Source organism: Artemia franciscana, chromosome 8 (genome assembly GCF_032884065.1).
Source record: "Artemia franciscana chromosome 8, ASM3288406v1, whole genome shotgun sequence".
NCBI lineage: Eukaryota > Metazoa > Arthropoda > Branchiopoda > Anostraca > Artemiidae > Artemia > Artemia franciscana.
The window spans coordinates 12,763,614-12,790,959 of NC_088870.1; the positions used below are offsets into that span (position 1 = coordinate 12,763,614).

Genomic DNA, 27,346 nt, shown 5'->3' on the forward strand with positions numbered 1-27,346 from the left:
GGGGCCGAAACATTCGGAGTATTTTTATTTGTGTTAGCTAAAGTGTAGTTTATATTTTATTTTGTTCACTGATTTATAAAAAATTAAACCCGTTTTTTCTTTAATTATTTTTTCGTAAATGGAAAAGCAGTGTGGTCTAAGAAATTATTAACTATATCTAGAGAGGTGTTTATCCTAGTTGTTGGTATTTGAACTATTTGCTTAACTTTTAGATAGGAACAAATTGAATTCATCTTAAGTTCATCGGCGTCACTAACCAGAAAAAGTCCGGCGTTTGGGTACTTTGAGATAACCAGATCAGCACTGGTCTGCAACGGCTGGAGAAATTTGCATTTTGCATCAATACTTTCGTTTAGTGAGTAATAGAAGACAGCTATTGCAATGATATTATAGGGAGGGGGGTACTTTAGGTCTAATATTTAGCCAAAGGATTTCATCGTACTCAGATAAATCAGGAACAGGAATAATTTTAGGGAAACGGCTCCATTTAGTAAAAACCATGAAACCACCTCCTTTTTTCCCAAGTGGGTGATCCAAGGGACGGAGCTTAAAAAATTCTGAATAGTTTGACAAACGAAGAGACTTTTGGTCATGAGGCTGTACCTCTGTGACAGCTATGACGTTAATTTGATTTAATTCTGATAGCACCTTGAGTTAAGTAGGTTTATCAAAATTAAGGCTTTCGGCGTTAGTGATTAAAAACTTTGGAAATTTAAAGTGACTGAGAAAACGTAGCTGTCGTTGAGATTCAGTAACCCTTGGGGCGGTTTCAAATTTGGGTTTTGGGGTGGTGCGGATAATTTTTGGGGCGGATTATTTATTACAGGATAATTTTCGGATGTAGGAACACTCAAACCAGAGTCACATTGGTAGGGTACCCACGGGGAACAAAGTGCAAGGGATGGGAGAAAGGTTTTCTGGTGATACGAGAAGAAGACAAATTGGGAGTGTTCTTTGTAGGGAAAGATGGTAAGGCAAGATGATGCTGGGAAAGGGAAGTAGGGTGGAGGATGTTTGAGAGGGGAGGGTTCAGGCTTATTTTGGCAGAAGACGGATGGAGGCCGGAACCAGTTATTAAACTCTTGGATGCACGGATAGGATTTATGTTTGTGGGATGTGGATTTTTGGGAGGGATGTGAATAAGGGTAGGTTTGAGGATGGTCCGAATTAGGAAGTATGAACTGAGGGGTTGGGTTGATCGAGCACGCGTACATACCTGGGACGGAGGAGAATTTCGAGGGAGAGATTCCTGGGGTATGCTGCTCTGCATCGAGTATGCAGGGGGATAAGACTGGAAGTCGACTGGAACACGACACAGGAAAGGTCACAAATGCTTTCGGCGCTGCCTTAAAAATGTTGGGTTTTAAACCTACCCCCCACCCCTGATGATGCATGAGCAAAATTACACGACTTATCAACACAACCTAACGGTTGACCTGATGACTGGTTGTGGATGACCTAATGTTTGTTAAAACTTCCTACCAAAACTTAGTAAGCAACCCTATGAGTATCCTAAATGATGTTGCAGATGATGCTGCAGTTTTGGACATGAGAGTAAACCCCTCTAAATCTATGATAATGGGAATATGTTTCCTTTTAACATCACCCCTTTTCCTCAACCCTATCCCCCAGATTGTGATATAGATATATTTTTTTTGTCTTTGGTACTGGTGATACCTAAGTTTTATGTTCGTTTGATTCTTTTGTTCCTTCCTTTTGTTTATATGTTCTCTTTTAAACCTTTTCAACGCTAATTTTACCTAACTCTTTTTTGGTTTTGTTTTAGTTTTTACCTTTTTAACCTTCTGAAATTTTGCTGCGTAGTTTTTTTTTACCAATGAATGGCTTTGCCTTTCCGATGTTTTTTTTTTGTCATTGTTTAGCCAGTTTTTTAGTTGCTGTATTATTTTTACAATCTTGTTTTTATTCTTATGGGTTTTATGACTGCGAAATGCGAATTAGGTCCTTCGGGGCTTGTGATAGTCATTTTTTGAAATTAAATATTTTATCACAAGTCAATGTCTGTGATCCTCTTCTGAATCAACACGAAAGTGTTAATCCGACAATTATCAATTCTGGTACGATTTCCGCTATTGCTTTGACACACAGTTAGATTTCCTGCAGCTTTGAATCTTGAAGAAGATTTGCTCAACACCGAGTGGAAAATCCTTCCGCATGCTGATGATGAAATCAGAAAAAACACCAAGCTAGAACCTGCGTTTTTCTGGTTCTGTTTAGGGGGGTTTGCAAGGACGGCTCTGAACATTTTTTGTTCTTGACCCTCCCCAGGCTTATGGAAGTATTGATGTTCCTGCCTCACTCCAGGGCCTCAGCAGAGAGACAGTTCTCTCTGTTGAAGCTGATTATAAGCGCCCCTTGATATAAACTGGACCCCAGTGTCTTTTCGTTTCTTATGCAGGTGCATAGGTTTGTCCCCGATGCATTCTAGAACATATCTGATCCACCTGCGTCAAAAACGAAAGAAATGAAGGAAATGGAAGTTCAAGAATATTAATAATCAAAACTCATTGAACCCATGCATTTGTTTCTATAATCAAACGAAGTTATTATGTTTTTTTCTTACTTGAAATTTGTATTTTGCCATGTTTCCTTTAAGTTCAAAAGTTAAAATAAGTTTTTTTCCCATTCAAGAAGAAGCTGAAAATCGCATTATACTTTGAAGTTGTTAGATTCATGAGAAAGTAGGAAAGATATAAACATAAGTCACGCCCTGTTGCGCCTACACATAAATCTTCCATATGTTATTTCGTAAAAAAGAAAATACATCTAGGCTATGATCAATGAATTATTTCTTTGGTTCTTCATTCACTAATTTTGGGTTATCTACATGGAAGGACAAGAAACATTTATAGAAACTTTATGTAGAGAGTAATAATTGTATAATATTTTATTATTTTGATTTCCGTCTGTTTTAAAGCCGAAACAGATTTTCTGGCCAAAATAACTATAAAATGTAGGAACGATAACCTTCTAAAAGTTTCACCAGAATGTTTACCAAATCTTTTTTATTTGAGATTTTAGTTCCATTTCACTTTTAAGCAGTAATACAGCTAGTGGATAGTTATTGGTAAGAAAAACTTCCTTTGTTGTCACTTATCTAAAATAAGGGAATTTAAGTGGTGAATTAAATAAAAAAAAGTTATTTTTAACTGAAAGTAAGGAGCGATATTAAAACTTAAAACTAAGAGAAATTACTCCGTATATAAAAAGGACTGTTCCCTCCTCAACACCCCGCTCTTTACGCTAAAGTTTGACTCTTTCTCTCAACTCTATTTTTTAAAATAGTAAAAAACTTTAGCGTAAAGAGCGGGGCGTTGAGGAGGGAACAGCCCCTTTTATATACGGAGTAATATCTGTTCATTTTTAGTTTTAATATCGCTCCTTACTTTCACTTAAAAAAATTGTTTTTTATTTAATTTCTGAGCGTTTTTAAATTAAGGCATGTTTTGATTTTGGCTCTCTGCACATGAATAATTAAAAAGAAATTTGCATACTAATTTATTTTTATGGCTAAATGGCTTTCTCGTAGTTTTGATCGGACGATTTTGAGAAAAAAGAGCGGGGGAGTAGGCATAGTTACCCTCCAATTTTTTGGTTATTTAAAAAAGCAACTAGAACTTTTAATTTTTTACGAACGTTTTTATTAATAAAAATAAACGTAACTTACGAATTAGCTCACGTAACGATTCTATATTTGTATGTTTTTATTACGTATATGAGGGGGCTCACCACCTCGTCAATACCTCACTCTTTACACTAAAGCTTTAATTTTGTCCCTATTCCTTAAGAATAACCCCTGAATCACAAAGGCCGTAGAATAAATAATTGAAATTAATAAAGCTGAGTTAGCGTAAAGAGCGAGGTATTAGGAGGAGGTGAACCCCTCATATGCATAATAATTTCTGTTCGATTTAATTTTTAATGCTGCTTCTTACTTTCAGATGAAAAAACTTTTTTTTTCATTGCTCTTTAAAAAATGCTAAAAAATCCTGCACCGCCTGATGAAAATGGAAATTTTCTTCCCCCTGAAAAATTCCTTCACGGGAAGATCCCCCCACATAACCCCCTCCCCTCAGCCTCTCCCCCAACCGAAAAATCCCCCTAAAAGCGTCTGTATATTGTGTAAACACTGGTCAAAGTTTGTAACTTGCAGCCCCTTCCACGGGGACTTTGGAGGAGTAAGTCGTCTCAAAGACATACTTATTAAGTTTTTCGACTATGTTGAATAAAATGGCTATCTCAGAATTTTGATTCAGTGACTTTGATTCGGTGATTCGGCCCTCCAATTTTTTGGTCACTTAAAAAGGGCACTAGAACTTTTCATTTCCGGTAGAATGAGCCCTCACACTAAATTCTAGAACCAATGGGTCAATACGATTACCCCTGGGGAAAAAAACAATAACAAAAAAACAAACAATTAAACACGCATCCGTGATCTGTCTTGTGGAAAAAATTGCAAAATTCCACATTAACATCTTTCCCTCGTTTAAAATTCCACATCGTTAAGATGCAATGACTTTTAAGGGGTGTTTCCCCCTATTTTCTAAAATAAGGCAAATTTTCTCAGGCTCGTAGCTTTTGATGGGTAAGTCAAAACTTAACTAAACTTATGTATTTAAAATCAGCATCAAAATTCGATTCTTTTGATTTAACTATTGTTATAAAAATACCGTTTTTTAGAGTTTCGGTTACTATTGAGCCGGGTCGCTCCTTATTACAGTTCTTTACCACGAACTGTTTGAAATAGCTTCAAGGTAAGACAATATATTTGTTTTTGTGGAAATAACAAGTTTTAAAGCACATCACATACAAAAACAAAACTTCCTATACCCCCCACAAGGCTTTACGGTATTGAATGCATGTGGAAAAAAAAAAACACATAAGAGGAAAATGAAAATGACAGACAGGTGCATTTGAGATAATATTAGTTGAATTCAACTTGTATGGGTCTTCTGTTGAGGTTATTTCCAGGCCAAATAGTTTACTTAAACCTGAGAAAGGGTGTTGAACAAACACTTTAACTTCAAAAAATGACATATCTGAAAACAAAAGGCTTACACTTGTCACCTAATACTCTGCATTCATTAAAAATACGTGCAGAAAATTTGGACTGTTGTTTATACCAAAGGCAAAAATTTTTTGAATTCCGTCGATTTTTGGTGCTTTGCTGCAAAATAGTTTTATATCCACAGTAGGCAATTACGTTTTTAAAATAATAATTTCCTGTTTGTCTTTAAAGTTCAAGAATCTGTAATATCTAGAAATGAACACATACAATGAAAAATGTAATAAGTTATGTGAACAAAATCCGTGTGAATGTGGTATTTTAAAATTTTTGAGTTTTGGTATGAAAAATACTTCTCTTTGTTTTAAAGACTAGTAAAGACTACTACCACGTGTAAACTCACATAGATATGTAAATACTAGCAGGAAGCATAAATTCACCTAAAAAATAGGAATAAATATAGGAAAATATATGACAGTTCATACTATTGACTTACCAAAAAAATGAGCCTACCACTGGATGCTTTTTTTTGTGCTCTTTATGAATATAATAATTGCTTCTATCGCAAATTCAAATTTAAGTGCTTTTTGACTTAACCTAACGTAAACTAACCTTATTATAAATAATTTAGGCACGGAGAAAATGTAGTATTATTTTGTCAAAAACGACCGAGAAAAAGGTGCTGAGAAAACTAGTATTATTTTGTTGGAAAACGACCGATAACTCATACTTTAGTTGAAAATTTGTCATTTTTAAGAGCTCAAAAAGTGTTTAAATATGAATTTGCAATAGAAGCCATTACTATATTCGTAAAGAGCATAGAAAAAAGGCATCGATTGGTGTGTCCAATTTATTGGTAAGTCAATAATATGAATTATCATATATTTACCTAAATATGTATCTTTATAATACAAAATGCATTTGTAGGAAAGTTGCTTAACAAATATGGACCTTTTTGGTACACTAAGATGTTGCACAGTTCTTTTGCCTTTTGGTGATTTCTTGTTGATCTATTCTAAGAGAAATTAATGAAATTTTGTTGCTAAAAGCGGCAACGTTGTATGCAGGATTAAAGAAGAATCAGGACCAAAATATGAAATCCGAAATGAGTCCACCAAACAGGCTTTGTGGCTGCTGAGGGTCAATATTTGGGCTAGGCTATTTCTATATTGAAAGGGTATGTCTTATGGGTGTAATTATGCCAAGGTTCCCATTTGGAACCAAATGTAAGGCCTAGGTTATATAAACAAAAGCGTAGGCCTAGGCTATTCAAGTCTCCATTCAACACTGTTCCCAAATACAATGGCTGTTGCTGTGATAGTTGTACAGCCTTATAAGGGCAGTAGTTCACAGTTGGGTCTACTGAAAAGGAAACATCAGAAAATTTTGAATACAGCCCTAAAAGTAAACTATGTATTCATGATTTTTCAGTTTTTCATATGATTAAGCAAGGAAGAATGTGAATACACCACTTAATGCCTTTCCTTAACCTTTTTTTCAAATATGTATAAAAATGCATCCATGGGAAGTTCTATTTTGAGCACTTGACAGGGCCAAAAGGTAACTTATTGGCCAATGTGGTAAAATTCTAGTTCAGCCACTTTTGGTAAAATTCTAGTTAAGTGACTATTGGCTATATTGGAAAGGGGTTAGGTTAGAAAAAACAAAACTTTCAGGGATGGGTCTAAAGGCTAAAGTATGTCCTGGGAAGGTATTTTGAAGTACCTGCCTCCACTTCCTCTCCCTCTAGAGGGTCCTGACCTTTGAAGACCTTTAAAAATATGTGTGTAATAAAAGTGAAACCCTGCAGAATAGATCTTCTGCTTGAATAAAGTACAACAAAATTGTTTTCAGTTTCACAACTTTGCTCTATCCCAATTTATAAGGTTTTAAATCTATGCAAACACATTTCCTAAATTTTGGAAAAAAAACATTGACATGGCTCAGAATTTCAGGGCCCTGTATAGGGAGAAGGAGTAGAGGTGGGTACTTCAAAATACCTTCCTGCAATATAGCCTACTTTAACCTGTAGACTCATCCCAAAAAGTTTCATTTTCCCAACCTAACCCTTTTCCAAGATAGCCAAGCCAAAAGTCACTAAAGTAGAATTTTTCTGGGATTTAACATAGAAGCTTGGAAATATCTTCCCAAAGTATATATTTTGTCCTGGATTCATTACTGAAAGTACAATTACCCTAACCTAACACCTTTCTGAGATAGCAGAAGTAGCTAAACTAGAATTTTACTGCCTACATTGTATATAGTTTTCTAAAAATGTTCATGTTCTTCATATAATTTAGACAAGAAAAAAGAGAATGATTCACTTGATGCATTGTTTTGCTCTTTCCACATATAATAATGACTTTGGGGAAGGTAAGTGCCTCTAGTGGAAAGAAAGAAAGGAGGTAGATACTTCAAATTATCTTCTGTAGAGGTAATTTAGGCTCTAGATATGTCCTTGAGAGTTTTCACTTAACTTGTCTACTTTTCAAGGTAGCAGTAAGCCCCTAAACTAGAACTTTAGATTTTATAATCCCTTATGCCTATGGTAAGTTGAATTCCACAAAGAAGTTGTCTTGAGCCAGTTCTTATCTGCAAGCTACATTTATTAAAAAAGTGCAAAGTACATATTTTGTCCTGGATTCATTACTGAAAGTTCAATTACCCTAACCTAACACCTTTCTGAGATAGCAGAAGTAGCTAAACTAGAATTTTACTGCCTACATTGTATATAGTTTTCTAAAAATGTTCATGTTCTTCATATAATTTAGACAAGAAAAAAGAGAATGATTCTCTTGATGCATTGTTTTGCTCTTTCCACATATAATAATGACTTTGGGGAAGGTAAGTGCCTCTAGTGGAAAGAAAGAAAGGAGGTAGATACTTCAAATTATCTTCTGTAGAGGTAATTTAGGCTCTAGATATGTTCTTGAGAGTTTTCACTTAACTCATCTACTTTTCAAGGTAGCAGTAAGCCCCTAAACTAGAACTTTAGATTTTATAATCCCTTATGCCTATGGTAAGTTGAATTCCACAAAGAAGTTGTCTTGAGCCAGTTCTTATCTGCTAACTACATTTATTAAAAAAAAACTATGTCTAGATCTGCACACTATTTGTACAGACTCCTTCAAGTGCTATCATTATTCTGTTGATGCTAATTCAACTCAAGTATGGAGTATGTTCAAGACCTTGGGGTCTTGCTTTGACTTGACTCCTAAGTTTGATAGATGTGCTTCAGATGTTATATATTGGGCAAATTATCCAATTTGCCCAATTATTGGGTAATTACCCAATTCTTATGTCTAATCTGAACATTTTCTAAGTGCAATCCTAATTCATTGATGTCACTTTGTGTGTCTACTGTACATTCAATGCTTGACTATTGCTCTCCAGTAGGGTATCCTTTTTAATAGAGATAGAGTAAGAGTCAAGTAAGTGCAACAGAGGGCCACATAACTGATGCCTTACCTGACATTTCTGCCTTACCACCATATACTGCAGTTTACCTAGTCTTCAGTCTGATGTGACAGAGCTGACCTAATAAACATTGTCCTCATTGTTGTGAGTATTGGTAATACCATTCCAAAGGTATTTTAGCCAGAAACAGCTTTGCTACTCTCAAAAGACTTTCATAGCTATTATCCATTTTGGCTAACCAACTTAAGTATCAGGGTTGCCATCTGCTGAGAAAAAATCACAAGATTTTGCTGAAATTCTGGTTGATTTAGTTATTTTCTTCATTAATCTGGTGATTTATGCACTGATTTAGTGATCCTTTTTATTTAGGCAATATAAAAATCACTAGGGGGTGGCAATTGTGTTTTGTGTGCTGGCTTCAGCAAAGAGCAGTTTTTTATTGCTTTGTCCCATTTGCTGCTATGATTCTGAGGATGCTGCAGAGTTTGTAAACTTAGAGCAATTTCAAGTCATTTAACAAATTTCCAGCCAATTACCTATTGTACTATTCCAATAACACAACCAATTTCACCCATGCATCTTTTGCCAGCATAAATTTTTCCTGAAAGGGGAGGTAGGAAGGGTATTTTCCTGTTCACAAAATGATGTCTAGTCTATTCCTAAATTGAATGCCTATGAATCTTATTTTTCTTTCATGTTCATTTATTGAATACTCTTCTGATTAGTAAATATTTTGCTTTGTCATACTTTTTATTAGTTTTGATCAGTGCTGTCACTTACTTGAAGTACATTTACTTGAAGTACTACTTAAGTAAAATTTTCCATTACTTGTACTTGTACTTAAGTAAAAACTCTACAGTGTACTTATTACTTGATACTTAAGTAAGATTACGAAATACTTATTACTTGATACTTAAGTAAGATTACGAAATACTTATTACTTAAGATACTTTTAATCTACTTGTTTTTCAAATCTTTGCCATGAAAATTTTGTGTGTGCTTTGGCAATGTACAAGAAAACATCACCCTTTAGATTTAGAATAAACTCAGATATAGCTCCATGCCCTATTTTTGGATATGAAATAAGGTATTTGTTTTTGATGAAAAGAAATTATAGTATGATCAACACTTGGTTTAATTTTTGTTTAAAAGTTATATAACAAAGAAAATTGGAATTATTTCACAGTTCACTTTTTGACACTGAGCTAAAATCCCTTGTTTTGTGCTAAATGTTGCATACTGTAGTCCATTTGGGCTTATATTTCTGACATTAGTGTTTAAGTTTTGTCATCTCGTCAACTGAACCAGATTTCTACCATTTCATCATCTTCAGGACCATATTATTGGTAAAACTACTGAAGCTATGAATCTTTGCCCATCTAAATGTTGTCTGCAATAAACAAGTCTAGGGAATTCTAGCTGGATCCAATGCAGTGGTATTTTGTCAAATTCGTTCCAGCAAATTCAGGTGTTCAGACAAATCTGACTTCAAATTTGTCATTCCATTCATAAGTTATAGGCCCTACCAAATTAAAGGGAAACTCAACTTTCTTCAGACTTGAAACCCTCTCCCCCTCTCCCTATTTGATATAGGGATTGTGGTACCGGAACTTGATATGAGCCTTGATCTTAGGTATCTTTGGTCTAGTTTTCATTTGGATCCGTTACTCCATTTGCCAGTTATACTAAATTAAACAGAAAGCTTAAATTTTTCAGGAATTAAAACCAACTCCCCCTTGTTAAATTTGAGCTAGGGTCTTTATCTCAAAACTTGATATGTGTCATGGTCTTTAGCCTCTTTGGTTCAATTTTCATTTATTGCTTTAGTCGCAAGTTACTCTGAATTAAACAAGAAACTGTTATTGGCAGGTAAAGCCCTCTCCCCCCTGTTTTATTTGAGCTAGGGTCTTCATCATTCAACTTGATGTGTCTCATGATCCTTGGCACCAAATCTGGCCATCAAAATTTTCATCCAAATCCGACCAGCGGTTCTCCCCCTAAACGTGATTGCACAGACGGACAGACAGACAGACGGACAGACGGATTTTGCAGCATCTTTGGTAACCATGTTGGCTCATTGGATCCAAAAAAAAGGAAAACAATAACATATCATCATCCAGGCATCATCACCTATTTGGATAGTGGAAAATATCCATCAAGATAGGTTTTTGAGGTCTGTCTGTCTGTCCGCCCGTCTGTGCAATTGAGTGTAGTCGGAAAACCGCCAGTCAGATTTGTATTAAAATTGAACTATTTGGATTAAAATTGAGCTTAATTAGGGTGATGGGGCTTTAAGTGTTAAAAAAAAATTCGAATTTTCCATTAAGTTCACTGTAACTTGCAAATGGAGAGAAGAATTTCGATGAAAATTGAATAAAGATGCCTAAGAGTATGATATGCATTGAGTTCTGGGATGGAGATGCAAGCTTAATTAGGGTGAGGGGGCTTTAAGTGCTATAAAAGTGAGTTTTTTGTTTGACTCAGTTTAACTTGCGAATGTAGTAATGGATCTCAATGAAAGTCAAGCCAAAGATGCCAAAACCATAAGACACATAATGGTTGGAGATGAAGACCCTAGCTTAATTAAAAGGAGGGGGCTGTAAGTACTAAAAAAGTTGAGTTTTTTCATTTAATTCAGTGTAACTTGCGAGAGATTGATGGATCTCAGTGAAGATTGAACCGAAGGTTCCTAAGACCGTGACAGGCATCAAGTTTTGAGATGAAAACCCTAGCTCAAATAGAACGAGGGGGGGGGGGGGGTGGATTTTAAGTGCTGAAAAAAGCCAAGCTTTTGGTTTAATTTAGCATAACTTGCAAATGGAGCAACGGATCCAAATGAAAGCTAGACCAAAGATGACTAGGATCATGGCTCATATCGAGCTCTGATACCACAAGCCCTATTTAAAATAGGGAGAGGGGGGGGGGGGTTCAAGTTTTAAGAAAGTCGAGTTTTCCTTCAGTTTAGTAGGGCCTGTAACTACTTCCATCCATGGCTTGTCCAAATCCTGGAAATAAGCCTTTTCCAAAATAAGTCATACTGAAGCCAGCCTTTAACCAAATATTCCATCCCCAGAGAAAAATTACTTTGTACAGCACTTTGTATTTACCAAGTGACATCCAGTGATCACAAAATCTGTTGGTCTGTCAGTACCAGTCTTGCTAGTTTAGGCACTTCCAGATAAGCTAGGACGATGAAATTTGGCAGGTGTATCAGGAACCAGACCAGATTAAATTTGAAATAGTTGTTTCCTGATTCGACCATCTGGGGGGGAGTGGGAGAACAAAAATTAGATCGAATCTTAATTAAATTTGATATTTAGAAGGATGTCATGTCTCAGAGCTCTTATTTTCAATTCCTACCGGATCAGGTGACATTGGAGGGGGAAACCTAAAATCTTCGAAAATGCTTAGAGTGGAGGGATCGAGATGAAACTTAGTGGAAAAATAAGCACAAGTCCTAGATACGTGTATGACATAAACAGAACGAATTCACTCTCTTTTGGGGAGTTGGGGGGAGGATTAATTCTGAAAAATTAGAAAAAATGAGGTATTTTGAACTTACGAAGGAGTGATCATGTCTTGAATTTCATAGGATGAAATTTCATATTTAGAAGAACTTCGTAACTCGGATCTCATGTTTTAAATCCCGACCGAATCCAGTGTCATTGGGGGGATTGGGGGGGGGGGGCGGAAATCTTGGAAAACGCTTAGAGTGGAGTGAACAGGATGAAACTTGGAGGTAAGGATATGCAAAAGTCCTAGATACGTGATTGACATAACCGAAATGAATTCGCTCTCTTTGGGGGAGTTGGAGGGGGTGTTAATTCGGAAAAATTAAATAAATTGAGGTATTTCTAATTTAAGAGCAGGTGACCATTCGTGAGGTATTTTTGAATTTTATATTAAGAAGGAAGTCATGTCTCAGATCTCTTATTTTAAACCCCCACCAGTTCTGGTGACATTGGAGGAGAGTTGGAGGGGGAAACCGGAAATCTTAGGATACGCTTAGAGTGGAGAGATCAGGATGAAACTTGGTGGGTAGGATAAGCAAATGTCGTAGATACGTGATTGACGAAACCGGACTGGACCCACTCTCTTTGGGGTAGTTAGGGGGGTCCAGTGCTTTGGCGAGTTTGCCACTTCTGGACGTGCTAGGACAATGAAAATTGGTAGGCGTGTAAGGGACCTGCACAAATTGACTTAATAAAGTTGATTTCCCCGATTCAACCATCTGTGGAGGTGGGCTGAAGGGAGAGGAAAATTAGAAAAATGAGTTATTTTTAACTTGCAAGTGGGTGATCGGATCTTAATGAATTTCGATATTTAAAAGGACCTTGTGTCTCAGAGCTCTTATTTTAAATGCCGACCGGCATTAAGCCTCTGATTTTTCTTTTAAATAAATCCATTGATTCTTATAATTTTGCTAGAGCTCATGCCATATGAGCTCTTGGCTCTTCTGACCTCGTCACAAGTGCCATATGAACTCTTAGCTCTTGTTTTATTCCTTTTTTTTCAGAAGATTTTCGACGTAGTCTCACGGTTTTTGCCACTTCATGGCGTGAAAATTGCTCCTAGAAATAGATAGGTTGCAACTTCTGCCGTATTGTCTTCTAGTATATTTAAATGTGTGCTTGCATCGTGCCCGCGTCCCCTTAAAAGTTCTATTTCTTACAGTAATATTGGTTTGTCTTCTGTTGCATATGAAGACGACGTTCTTCTTTTTGCCTGGACTCGCCCTGGACCAATGAACTATCTAAGATTGGACTGTCAGTTAATGCGTCCAAATGCGATTTTATTTGTTCTAATAGCCCTTATGCGGTCGCTCCATTCGTTGCTGGGACTTCAATTCTGCCATGTTCTTCTTTAGTTAGTTGGCTTGTTCTGTGTTTCAGTCCAACACTTTCCACTACCTTTTCATCCCTAGTGAATCAAGCCGTGAAAAACCTACGCGTCGTTTACGGAAAAATATCCCCAAACAAAAGCCGTTACAACCGCAACGATTTGTGCATGATTTATAACGCTTATTGTGCCCTTGTGCTTTTGTTTTTATCAGGCATGGCTCATCTATTTCGTAAGAAAAATCGCCATACTCTACGTGTGGTTTATTTCAGATACTGCAAATTCCTCCTCCGGCTTCCTAAATGGCACCAAAACAGAAAAATAATTGCTCAATTTGGTTTAATAGATATGCCTTCTTGGATTCAGTCTTCCAGTGATGATTTATGTAAGGAGACTATCTACTTTATTCATGTTTATGACCCTCTGCAGCCTTTTTTTTCCATATTGATACTGGTTAATTAGTCCATGTTGTCTTTTGTCAGTTTGAATTTTTTTTCTTGTTGTTTATCGTTTTTGTTTTTGTTTATTTATAATACTCCGTACTTCGTGTTTTTTTTTATAATTTTATGGATAATAAAGTTCATTCATTCATTCATTCTGCAGTTTGACCAGCCATATGGAATGCGTCTGAATCAGCGGGCTTGCTGCAGGCCCGTGATTTTATAATATATGTTTGTAGGGAGTTTTACCAACCATCTGAATTGACTACACAGCATGCGGATTGCTTGAGTGAAAACCAGGCAAAGGATATAGATGCCATACATTTTCATAGCATGTCTGAAATTTCTTTCAAACACTTCTTTTCTTTAAGCACGCTGAGAGCCAGCAATCTTCAGCTAGCTGCCAAAAGTGTGGATTTTTGCTGCTCCTTTTTATTGAGCTTTGATTTCTCTTATTAAAAAAGTCTGCAACTGACTCACTTGGCTCCTTACTTTTAAATTTGAGTTTTTTTTGTTGCTAAGGTTTCTACTTATTGAATCAGAGAATTAACTAATTTATTACCTTTTATCTGTTTTAAAGCCAATCCAAAGTTTAGTTTTCTATTTTTAATATTTTTTCACCATTCCAACATGTTTCAGAATAACCCTGCATTTTTTCAAACGTGCCAGATTTGACTGAACACTAATCGTCAGAAGTTAAACTCTATGTACACTGTATTAATCCTGTCATGTGATCTGTCTGATCCAAAAAAATTTTTTGACTGCACATAATTGTTTTGATAGTCTTTTTCTTTCAAGCCGTTGTGTTTATTTTTTTTATAATTCCTACATGTTTCAGAATAACCCTGTATTTTTTCAAACGTGCCAGATTTGACTGAACACTAATCACCAGAAGTTCAACTCTACGTGCACTGTATTAGTCCTGTCATGTGATCTGTCGGATCCGATCAGGAGTTTTTTGACTGCACTTTTGCTTTCAAGCCGTTGTGTTGAAAATTGGTTGAGATTATTTTTTGGACTTCATTGGGTGTGTACCAGCCAAACAATGGAAAACAATACTTTCAATATTTTTTCCATCATTCCCACATGTTTCAGAATAACCCTGTATTTTTTCAAACGTGCCAGATTTGATTGAACACTAATCGCCAGAAGTTCAACTATACATGCAATGTGTTAATCCTGTCATGTGATATGTCTCATCCAATCAAGAGTTTTTTGACTGCACTTAATTGTTTTGATAGTCTTTTCCTTTCAAGCCGTTATGTTGAAAATTGGTTAAGCTTATTTTCTTGGACTTCATTGGGTGTGTACCAGCCGAACAAGGGAAACCGTTAAAAATGATAAAACGGAAATTCTGCTTCTTGATTAAGATTTCCAAGACAAGAATGACAGGGGACATTTTATAGGCAAGGGAAGAAGCCTTCAGAATGACTTTAAAAAAGGTAGCATGGGCTTAATATCAGATATATATATATATATATATATATATATATATATATATATATATATATATATATATATATATATATATATATATATATATATATATATATATATATATATATATATATATATATATATATATAGAATAAATACTTGAAGTAGTACTTGAAGTAATACTTAAGTACAATTTTGGCAAGTACTTGATATTTGATACTTAAGTAAGAATTTGGAAAGTACTTATTACTTGATATTTAAGTAAAAATACAATGAGTACTTAATACTTGATACTTAAGTAAAAATTTGCAGTACTTGTTGCAGCACTGGTTTCGATCCTCTTCTGAGATTATAGCAACAAGCGATGGGTTTAGTTTGTTCCTTTACCCATTACATAAAATATTAGGTATAAATGTTTTCACTGTATGTGTTATAATTGTGACATCCACTTTTCTTTTGCATATAATTTCCCTAGCCTCATTGGTTTCCAATGTTTCCTGGCCAAATGGCTTTTCGACAAGGTGATTCTAATGGTAAACTTTGCATTCAATCCGCAACCGTTTTTGAGGGCTTTCAAGTTTTCTTTGAAATGCTGATAAATAATTTTATCCAAATATTTTGAACTATCAGGTTATCACTGTTGAGTTCAATTTTTATGGATGTGTGTTTATTTTTTTATCCGACAGTAATCTTGTTGCACAAGTTGTCTTAGGGGATGGAGAGAATGCTCATTAGTTATAAATTCTAGAAAAGTTTTCAGGATTTTCTGGGTGTAAGTTTGCCTTTCCTTTAAATTACAATAGTTGTTAATATGCAGGGTTTTTACCACAAGGAGGATTCTGGAGGGGGATTTTCCCGTAAATATTTATTTCTCTTGATATTGCTGCAACGCGTGATGGGTAAGCTTGTTTATATTAGGAGTAAAAGTAAAAAAAAGGAGATAAAATGCCCCATTTGCTTCAGTACCCGTTATATAAAATCTCAGTTGTAATTTTTTTTCATGGGTCAAAAACTATGAAATGCATTTCCTGTTCAGTCTACAGGTTTTCTAATTATGCTTTGTATTTGCTTTTTTCCTTCCTTGGAATGTACCCACACTCACCCATGAAAAGACATGAAGGACCTTTGCTATATCTTTCATTGAGGAGTTAGGTCTAACTCCCTTGGGGGCTGGGGATATTAGGCTGTCTTCCTGGGGGCTGGGAGGGTCAAAATGAGAAAATGCACTTTTTTAGGCCACAATGTTTTTGTTTTTAGTATGGGGTTCTTTCAACTAATCTTAGAGGATTATGAGTCTCACTCTCCCTACATGAGTATTTTTTATATCTCAAATGCTTCAAATCAGTGAATATTTTTTTTCAACAAGATTTATAAGTAAGATAGATAAATAAATGACTAAATTGTTTCTGATCCTGTTTAGAATACATTATTTCTTTTTTATTATTGCAAGATATTCAGTGTTTTGGCCTTGTTGATAATAATAATATCCAAGTAAGTTGATTTTTAGAAGTTTGACGTCAAGTTTGAGCAAGAAGGCACATTTAACAGAAGATTAGAAAAATTTAGATTCCAGAATGCAGAATGGAACAGCTGAATGTACTGAAGTGACTATTCTTGATGACTGGGAACAACTAGATGACGAAAAGGTTAGGAAATTGGGTTTTTCAAAATTATTAAAGCCATTTGAATGGTTGGCATTATATATATATATATATATATATATATATATATATATATATATATATATATATATATATATATCATTTCGACAGAATATAACCCTCTTCCTCTTGTCAGCCTCTATATAGAGCTTCTCTCTCTCTGTATATCTTTTCTCTCTCTTTTTTTCTTTCTAAATGTATACAAGTTGCTATCTTAGCCAAAACCGTTTTTCCAGAGTTGTTCAAAATTGTTCTAGGTAATTTGAGAAAATCAAAAGGTTCCTACATTCCAACAACAATTCTAAGCAGCATCCGATGAACCATCCTGTATCATGACAAATCTTATCAAATTTCACCAATTATCAAAATCGTCAAAAATCCTAAATTCCTCAAGAAAATAGTCAATGTATACATAAACGTGATATGTTTATATTTTAATATGTTTGTATGTATATTCTTGTATATATATACCAAAACTACAACCCAAAGAAGCCACACAAGCGGGGTTATAAGGTAGTCTTGCAAGATGGAGAAACAAGTTATATTTATTTCAAGATTTACTTAGGTCTCTGAATGTTTTCTGGTTCTGTGTCTAGATCTGTCAGTTTTATCCTGTAATATCAGAACTACAAGTTGTGCTACATCAATTGTTTTTTTTTTTTTTTTCGTTTTGATGAGTTCAGTTGTACAGCAGTTAAAAAGTTTGACAGCAAGGTAGTCCTTATTCTGTTATCCTAAACTAAGATTCAGAGTAGACTAGATATACTTGATAAAATTGGGGAATAATACAGGATTAGCTTCAAGACTAAGCAATGGTACATATAGATCTTTATATACGTCACGGATCTTTGCTTCGGGAAGCGTGACCATACTGGTGGGCGTGCTAGCATGACAAGACATCAAAAGTGCTCAACTTCATCCAGTTGAAGTTTCTGTTGTCTTGTGGACTAACCGTTAATATCAAACCTTAAAACGTGTTAGGCGTATCTCTAAAAAATCTATAATTCCTCCAGCCTCTATGAATCAAAGATTGGGTTTTTTACCTACTTTTTGTGTCAGATCTGATTAATAGAACCACTACCCTACCTGACAAGGTAAGATGATTCATGCCAATGGCTTATTAATACCCATACCCCAGTAAAATGTACAAAATATGACATGGAGATATTGTTTATCTTTCAAAGAAATTTATTTGTAGAGTGGTATAGTAAAGGACTGAGCATTGGTGCCAGATGGTTTCATATGGCATCCCAAAGTCATTTCATCCCCAAAACGATTTTTTTCTTACACTTTTATTTCTTATTTGAATCATAAAAATATACTATGAATGATTATATGGATTTTATCAATCCTGTTTTAAGCAATTTTATCAACCTATAATTTGAGCATGAAAGAGCTAAATCCAATTTTTACCTTAAAATTATGGAAACTAAAGTGGGAATCTACAAAACTGCTTTTCTGGTCTTGAACTAATAAGACCTAATAGGAACTTATAAGACTAATATGTACTTTAACCTAAAAAGAACTGCTTCAATTACTTTTCTAGAACTACTTTAGCTGAAATTTCTTGATGAAACAACTTGCAATTAAGACATCTTTTGTCATAGTATTACTCAACGTTACTACTAAAATTACAAAATCTTTCATGGTTGGAAGACTCTTTTTGTATGTTGTTAATTTTAATTAATATACTTTATTGTGTTAAAATTTTGTCGCTTAGAATACCAAAGCAAACCAACTTTTAAACTAAGAACTTGAACAATGCATGAAAGAAGGAACTTGCTCTCAGGAACTCCTGGGAAGGAGGACTGGCATTATATGGCACTCTCCTAGCTTTCAAAATTGAGCCGGGGACCTCTGAAAGAAAAATAGTAGAAGAAGTAAAGTGTCATTTTCTGCTCAAATTTCTTGCCTGGAAAAATCATGCCTTTTTTCAAGCTTTGTTCTCCTGATCTCTTGGTAAATTGCTATGTTACATAGCTCTAGTCATCAACATCCTAATCGTCATTTAATGGAGGGCTGAAAGTCAAATGAACTTTACTGGTTGAAAATTTTTTAGAGAGCCTTGGAAAGCTGCTATTAAAGAAGACGAATTGAGGCCAATAGTAAATCATAGTATATTTTTTTTATAGAAATTTTCAAAGAGTTCTACAATGCATAGTCAGCTACTCCGTCGTCTTTCATCCTTTTTGATCGTAATTTGTTGCTTATATGCTGTGCAAACGATATTCTGAATCAATTTGTACTACCCAGCACATTAGCGAAATTTTTTATCTACTACAGTACCAGTATGCGGAGTTTGGCCACGAGTTCAATGCCCAAAAGTCAGCAGTCATTTTCTTCAGTTGAAAGCAAGAGCTACCAGCGGATATATATTCTTCTCACGCATAAAGTGTTCCTTTTTAACCTTTTAAACTTCTCAACCTTTCTTTCTTAATAGTATCAGAAAGCGAGATAGAATCACATTTTTTGCATAGTTTACTGTTTTATATACGGTCAGTCAGACGAGTACCCAAATTAATCCGTGGACAATTTTTCTGGAAACCGTCTTACAAATTCTCCTCCGTCTTTCGGAGCGCCCAAGTTTCAGAACCATATTTGACTACTGTCATCACTGTAGCTTCCATTATTCTGATCTTGGTTTGCAGACTTATCTTGCTATTCTTTCAAACTTTTTTCAACTGTGGAAAATTACCTGGGCCTTGACTATTCTACTATCAACATCTTCACTGTATACGCCATATTTACTAATAAAACTACCCGTGTAAGTGAAGCTATCCACTTTATCGGTCCTCTCATTACCCGACATCACCTCTTCACCTTACCTTATTCCTAGTTTAAGTGACTTCATCTTAGCGTAAATTCTCAAACCTATTCTTGCACACTGGACTCTCAAAACTCCAAAATATCATTTATGTTGCGAGCATTTTCATCTAAGAAACTCAAATCATAAAGTATAATCTAAGTTTTCTAGAGTTTACTTCTCCATATGATTCCATGCTATCCCATAACCTTTGCCATGTTCCTTAGACAAAGTCCATAAAAATGATCCATATGAATGAATTAGAACACAGCCCTGCTTAACTCTTGACTCAATATAAAACAGCTACTTACCTTATTTCCTTTCTTAGCCGCAGAGTTGTTATTCTTGTACATAGCATTAAATTAATTTAATATTTTATCTGGTCTACTAAACAAATGTAATATATTTGCTGAGACTGAATCGATTAGAAGTAAACGTTTGCTTATCATCTATAAAACTGAAGACTAAAGGGGTCTAATGACTCAAGCACTTCTCAGTTACTAATTTGAGAGTAAAAGTTAGCTCGACACATCCTCTCTCCTTAAAACCTCAGTGTTCGTCTCTGAAAGCTTTGTCTGTAGATTTCCTTAAGTTCAAAAACTATCATCACACTAAGTAATTTGCTTCCTAAAGAGACCAAGCTAATAATCTGTAATTATCACCTTTTCTTATGAGGGGTTTTATCAAAGCTTTCTAACGGTCAGTAGGCATTTTTCCCTTTTCAAAAATATTCATTACCTTAAGTAATTTATCCCTAACTTCACACCCACCATATTGAAAAAAATAACTTGCTGCACTATGAGTATCAATGGCCTTGTTATTGTTTAATACTTATAAATTTCTAATTCTTCCTTATCATGTCTATAAATGTTATTTTACTATGGGGAGGCTGCTCATAATGATTACTTAGCTAGGGAGAGGTTTTTCAGCCCAAAAAGCCCACCAAAAAAAATTCGATACAAATAGGTATATCAAAAGAATTGGCTTATTATGCTGATTTCAAATATATAAGTTTCATTAAGTTTAGTTTTACCCATAAAAAGCTACGAGCCTGAGAAAATTTGCCTGATTTTTGAAAAAGGGAGAAACACACCCTAAAAGTCACAGAATCTTAATGAAAATCGTTCCATCCAATTCAGTGTATCAGAAAACATGACTGTAGGGATTTCAAGTTTCTATCTTTAAAAATGTGGAATTTTTTATTTTTTGCCAGAAGAAAGATCACGGATGCGTGTTTATTTATTTATTTTTTTAATTTGTTTTCCCCCAGGGGTGATCGTATTGACCCAGTGGTCCTAAACTATCGTGAGAGGGCTTGTCCGAACGGAAATTGAACGTTCTAGTGCCTTTTTTAAGTGACCAAAAAGTTTGAGGACATCTAGGCCCCTCGCCTGCCCTTTTCTTCCCTAAAATCGTCCAATCAAAATTCTGAGATAGCCATTTTGTTCATCATAATTAAAAGACCCAATAGATATGCCTTTGGATATAAGATGACTCCCCCATAGTTCTAGGGGAAGGGTCTCTAAATTATAAGATTTCTTCATTGTTTACACATAGTATTTGTTATTAGGAAATATGTATACATTTTTGTATGGGGGGGGGGGCGAAGTTTCTGCTGTTTTTAGTCACGTGGGAAATTTTCTGCTGTTTTTTTTTCACGGGGAGGGAAGTTTCCTGGGGTGAACTTAGTTGATGAAATTATTCACTAGGGGAATTTGCCAGATTTTCTAAACAGGATTCTTGTTATATGTCTTGCTTTCTCTTTTCCATCTCAATTTTACGCGTGGAGTTGTTAAGGGCAATTGCCAGGGGTAAATTTTCACAGGGATTGAATTGTCTAGAGGATATTTCTGTGGGTAGGGGGATTTCTCCTTGGAGGTGGGGCCAGATTTCCTGGCATTATTTAAAAAACTATAAAAAAATGAAATTAAAAAACAACAAGTTTTTTCAACTGAAAGTAAGGAGCAACATTACAACTTAACGAACGAAAATTATTTCGTATATTAAGGGAATTGCCCCTCCTCAACATCTCGCTCTTTACGGTAATGTTTGAATTTTGCCCCATTTTTTTTTAAAAACGACTCCTGGTACACAAGGGTCGTTTAACTCAAACAATAAGAAACAATTTTTAAGTACTAAAAAACTTTAGCGTAAAGAGCGAGGTGTTGAGGAGGGGGCAATCCCCTTCATATACGTAACAATTTCTGCTCGTTTTAAGTTTAACTTTACTCTTACTTTCAGTTGAAAAAATTTGTTTTTTTATTCAATTTTTAAAGTTTCCCACCTGAGTGGATTTCGCATAGTGTTTTTGCGATTGTTTAATTTATTAGCCGCATTAAAAGTCAATTGAACCTTGTTTGTTGACGGAAGAGGTCAATCGAACTTTGAAAGTGGGCTTAGCATGCTATTTAACTAAAACTTCGGAATGAATTTTTAGCAAATTAAGTTGGTTCTTCCTTTGCATAGTTCAAGGGTACCAATTTACGAGTTGACTAGGCAAAGAAAATGAAATGAATGTTAATACGACTAAACCTACAAAAATTGCACAAAGACGTTTTTTCTTGTGTGAATCAGGGTTCGGGTGGATTGTATTTCTGCGGGGGGAATACACTGGGCACCATTTCCCTGCCTAAAATTTGGTTCATTGAGCGCGCTTGGTCCCTTGGTAATATATTGTGCTTCTTATGCATTTTATGCTTTCTGAATCTATCGGAGGTCAATTCATATCTGAAATCCGCCATTTTCTTGGATTTTTCTTTTTTTTCCCCAAATTACGAAGTTTTACAAAGCAAGGTATTTTTCAAATTCAAGTAAGTAGTTCTACTTATTTGAGTTCTCAGCTCAAATAAGCAAAACTACTGACTTAGATTTGAAAAATATAGCACCGGCAATCTCTTCACTAGCAAAGACGACTACACCTTCAACAGAAAGTAACAATTTTCAAAAGCTGCCTGAAGCTATGTGTTTTTAGCTTTGTTTTTGCTAATTTTTGCACTTGTTATTTTTTGAATTTAGGGCCTTCAAATGCAATGGTTGGGGCATCATTTGCATTAAAGTTGGGATTCCTATTTTTCCTGTCCTTTTGATATATAAATCGCTTTGCCAGTTTCTAGTTAACTAATCAAGGCATTCATGTTTTATTTCTGCTTTATTTGATACTTTAATGATGACGAAGTTTCTCAAGAACAGGGATTCTCAGTCAAGAATTAATTCATTCTGGACATAAAGTTGTGTCCTTTCTTTATCAGGACATGCTCTACATTTAACCAGTATAGGTGATAAGTTTAGCATTTGAACAGCTCCTTAGCTTATGTATTTATTTTAGGTTTTTGTTGTGGTAATAATAAGGATGAAACGTTTTGTTTTTCTAGCTCCTCGACAAACAACTGAAATCCCTTGTAGTTGATAACAAAGAAACTGAATCAGAAACAAGGTATTTACCATATTTTGATCTTACCTGTATGTTTATTTATTTAAGGCCGTGATTAAGTGAACTGATGGAACTCCAAAATCCCATGTTAAAATTGAAACATTATGTTTAAAAAGCACTCAAGTATTCATTGGCGGAAGATACCACATTTAATATCAGGCTGTAGCTTCTTGAAGATGCTACAAAATGTTTCCTTGGATTTTGCTCTATTTCCTCTAATTGCTTAGAAATCTTAGAAAATGTCTAGGTCTTTTTCACAAGTGTACTCTATGAAGGATATTGCTTTTAGAACAAAATTGGTACTATCATGAGCAGAAGACAATAACCTGTAAGATGATTGCAACCATTGTTCGATATATTCCCTGTTTTCGAACAGTCCCTTAGAATATTTTCAGCCACCTGAACTTTTTACAAGTTTTTGCCAGAAAGAATCGTTTCAGATCCCCCTAGAGACCAAATTGACAAGCTGATGTAATTAACCTGCTATTCCGCCAATGAATAAGTGATATTTGGACGGTTTTTGACCATCGACGGTCTCTAGAGAATTGAGAGACAGAAGGCTACCCTAACTTCAATTTTGAAGCGCGATGTTTTCGAGTTCACTTAATCACGGCCTTAAGATGTTTTTTTTTGCTATGTCACTATATTCCTCTTGCATAACTTTGTATAATTTCAAATAACTTTGGGAAACAAATGGGCGTGAGAGGGGGGCCAGTTGCCCTCCAATCTTTGTTGTCACTTAAAAGGGAACTAGAACTTTTAATTTGCGTTCGAATGTGCCCACTCCCGATCTTCTAGGACTACTATTTCAATACGATCATCTCGGAAAAATAAACAACAAACACGCATCCGTGATCTGTCTTCTAGTAAAAATAGAAAAATTCCACGTTTTTGTATATAGGAGCTTGAAACTTGTACAGCAGGGCTCTCGGGAACGCTGAATCTGATGGTGCGACTTTCCTCGAGATTCTCTTGTAGGTAATTAGCACTGTCCTCTGACTAGGGGATAAACAAATATACGTATTTCGTCACGTGCAATAGGTTTATGCTAGTAATCTGCTAACTCTATGGTCAAGATGCAAGTCACTCAGATCCGATGGTAAATAGTACGGGTAACTTATAGGAGTGAGAGCTGGCGCTAGTGTCGACAACAAAACGACCAATGTCATCTATCATTAAATAACACTTGGCAATTTTTTCAGTATAATTACTAGAATAATTTTTTTAATTAGTGTAATTGGTAAAATTAGAATAGTAATAAGTATCTGATCTTAATTCATGACAGAAAAATAATTACGGAGCTTAAACAATACCAATGTCGTCATGCGCTAGATGATGCCGATAGTTTTTTGCCGACACTAGCACCAGTCCCCACTTTTTTAAGTTGCCCAATCTCTTTGTCCGACAGTTCAAGTGAGCACCATTCGGTCGGAAATGGACGATCTTTCTTGGTATTGGGATATTTTATCTGTTTGGTGTTTTTGAATAACCCCGTTACAAGTGCATCAACCAATTGGATTCGGGTACATTTCTGAGAAAGTTGGATATACTAGACATTGAATAAAAGAAGTTGGGTTAAAAAGAACGTATTTGTACCAAAGATAATTTTTACCTAAGGACTGTGGCTGGGGAAAACCCCTCAAATTGAATAAAATGAACGGAAAAAAAAAGAGACAAGAAGGTAACAATGGAAGAAAAAACACTTTAAACATAAAAATCAGAACACTAGATAAGGTCGTCAATTGACCATTTACGCATGATTGGAACAGTGCAGTCTAGTCCCAAAACTACGGCCTTGATCGGACCACACATTTTGATTTCAAAATTTATCTCTTGAAACACTCGGAAGTTAGCGCTTGTGTTTTGTAAGGTTCTCGGCTACAAATAAGCCTGAGCCACTGAGCTGCTGGTTTACTTTAACCACATGGTGGGCTATTTCTTTTGATCGAAACTGGACGAGGATAGGGGCAATTTTATCAGGTTTTCGAGCATTATTTGAGCCAATACTAAATCGCCGAACAATAACTATTTCTTAATCCGAGATATTAGCTAGAGCCTGAAACCTCTCAAAAAAGCGTTAGGACGAAACGCAGAAACTAAGAAGTACAAAATCATAAAGAAGCTAAAAATAGCAATAAATCACTAGGGGTTGTAACTGCAATTAGTGCCATATACTTTACAAGTGTTTTAATACCATCTTTTTTATGTGTGTCGCGGAAATCACCTCAACTATTTATTTATATCCCCCCCCCCCGAGGATTACAGAAGAAATAACAACACACTGTAGAAGAAAAAGCAATAAAAGTAAAAACAAATACATGATAAGAACATTAACGCTCAACAACAACAAAATAGTGAAAACTAACATACCCTTGAATGTAGAAAATAGAGAAATTGACATACCCTTCACACAGACGTTAACGATGTTTTTTTTGGAAAACAGGGTCGAATTTTAAATCGAAAAGTAAAAAAAAAATTAAAATCACAAAAACTAATTAGGCAGTACAATATCACTAGTTAAAAATAAATTAGCTAAAAATAGCAATAAATCATTAGGGGTTGTAACTGCAACCATGATAGCCACTGTAAATAATGATAAAGTTGTTGAACTTCTTTTAAAAAAAGGTCTTTAGTGCCATCTACTTTACAAATGTTTTAATGACATTTTTTTTATATGTGTCGCGGGAATCACCTCGGCTATTCATTTATACCCCCCGAGGATTACAGAAGAAAAAACAATACACTGTAGAAGAAAAAGCAATAAAAAGTTAAAAAAAATACATGATAAGAACATAAACGTTCAACAACAACAACATAGAGAAAACTAACATACCCTTTAATGTAAAAAATAGAGAAATTGACATACCCTTCACGCAGACGTTAACGATGTCTTTTTTTTTTGGAAAACAGGGTCGAATTTTAAATCGAGAAGTTAAAAAAAAAAAAAATAAAATTGCAAAAACTAACTGGGCAGTACAAAATCACTAGTAAAAAATGGAGTAGGTAAAAATAGCAATAAATCACTAGGTGTTGTAACTGCAACTATGATAGCCACTGTAAATAATGATAAAATTGTTGAACTCTTTTAAAAAATGGTCTTTAGTGCCATCTACTTTACAAATGTTTTAATGACATTTTTTTATATGTGTCGCGGGAATCACCTCAGCTATTCATTTATACCCCCCGAGGATTGCAGAAGAAAAAACAATACACTGTAGAAGAAAAAGCAATAAAAAGTTTAAAAAAATACATGATAAGAACATAAACGTTCAACAACAACAACATAGAGAAAACTAACATACCCTTTAATGTAAAAAATAGAGAAATTGACATACCCTTCACGCAGACGTTAACGATGTCTTTTTTTTTTGGAAAACAGGGTCGAATTTTAAATCGAGAAGTTAAAAAAAAATTAAAATTGCAAAAACTAACTGGGCAGTACAAAATCACTAGTAAAAAATGGAGTAGGTAAAAATAGCAATAAATAACTAGGGGTTGTAACTGCAACCATGATAGCCACTGTAAATAATGATAAAATTGTTGAACTCTTTTAAAAAATGGTCTTTAGTGCCATCCACTTTACAAATGTTTTAATAACATTTTTTTTATATGTGTTGCAGAAATCACCTCGGCTATTCATTTATACCCCCTAGGATTATAGAAGAAAAAACAACACACTGTAGAAGAAAAAGCAATAAAAAGCTAAAAAAAATGCACTATAAGAACATAAACACTCAACAACAACAAAATAGAGAAAACTAACAAAATTACCCTTTAATATAGAAAATAGAGAAACTGACACACTATTCACGCAGACGTTACGGATGTCTTTTTTTTCGGAAAGCAGGGTCGACTTTTCATCGTTGGATCTGATATGTCCGGTTGTACGATAGGATTTTTCCTAAAATGATTAAATAAAAATAAAAGTTTTTTTTTTCAACTGAAGGTAAGGAGCAGCATTAAGACTTAAAACGAACAGAAATTATTACGCATATGAGGAAGGTTACTCCCTCCTCACAACCTCGCTCTTTACACTAAAATTTTTTTAGTATTTTTAGAAAACCTTCTTTTGTTCTAATTAAACATACCTTGTATTTCGGGAGTCATTCTTAAAGAATTTGGACCAAACTCAAACTAGTGGAAAGAGTGAGGCTTTGAAGAGGAGGGAACCCCCCTCATATACGTAATATTTTCTGTTCGTTTTAAGTTTTAAGGTTGCTCCTTACTTTAAATAATGTCAGGAAATCTGGCTCTTCCTCTACGGAAAAAAATCCCTTGTCCTCACAGATGTAT

General features: G+C 35.0%; 1 protein-coding gene across 1 annotated transcript in view; it reads left to right on the top strand.

Annotated features, from left to right (window-relative positions):
* The first annotated feature begins 6,067 nt into the window (after window positions 1-6,067).
* Window positions 6,068-27,346, top strand: part of LOC136029999 (SUZ RNA-binding domain-containing-like) — a 96,402-nt gene continuing 75,123 nt past the window's right edge. Inside the window, exons 1-3 of the mRNA XM_065708601.1 lie at window positions 6,068-6,203; window positions 16,667-16,805; window positions 22,995-23,056. Of these exons, the coding sequence (XP_065564673.1) occupies window positions 16,734-16,805; window positions 22,995-23,056 (134 nt within the window). The 5' untranslated portion in view covers window positions 6,068-6,203; window positions 16,667-16,733. The remainder of the gene's footprint in view (window positions 6,204-16,666; window positions 16,806-22,994; window positions 23,057-27,346) is intronic.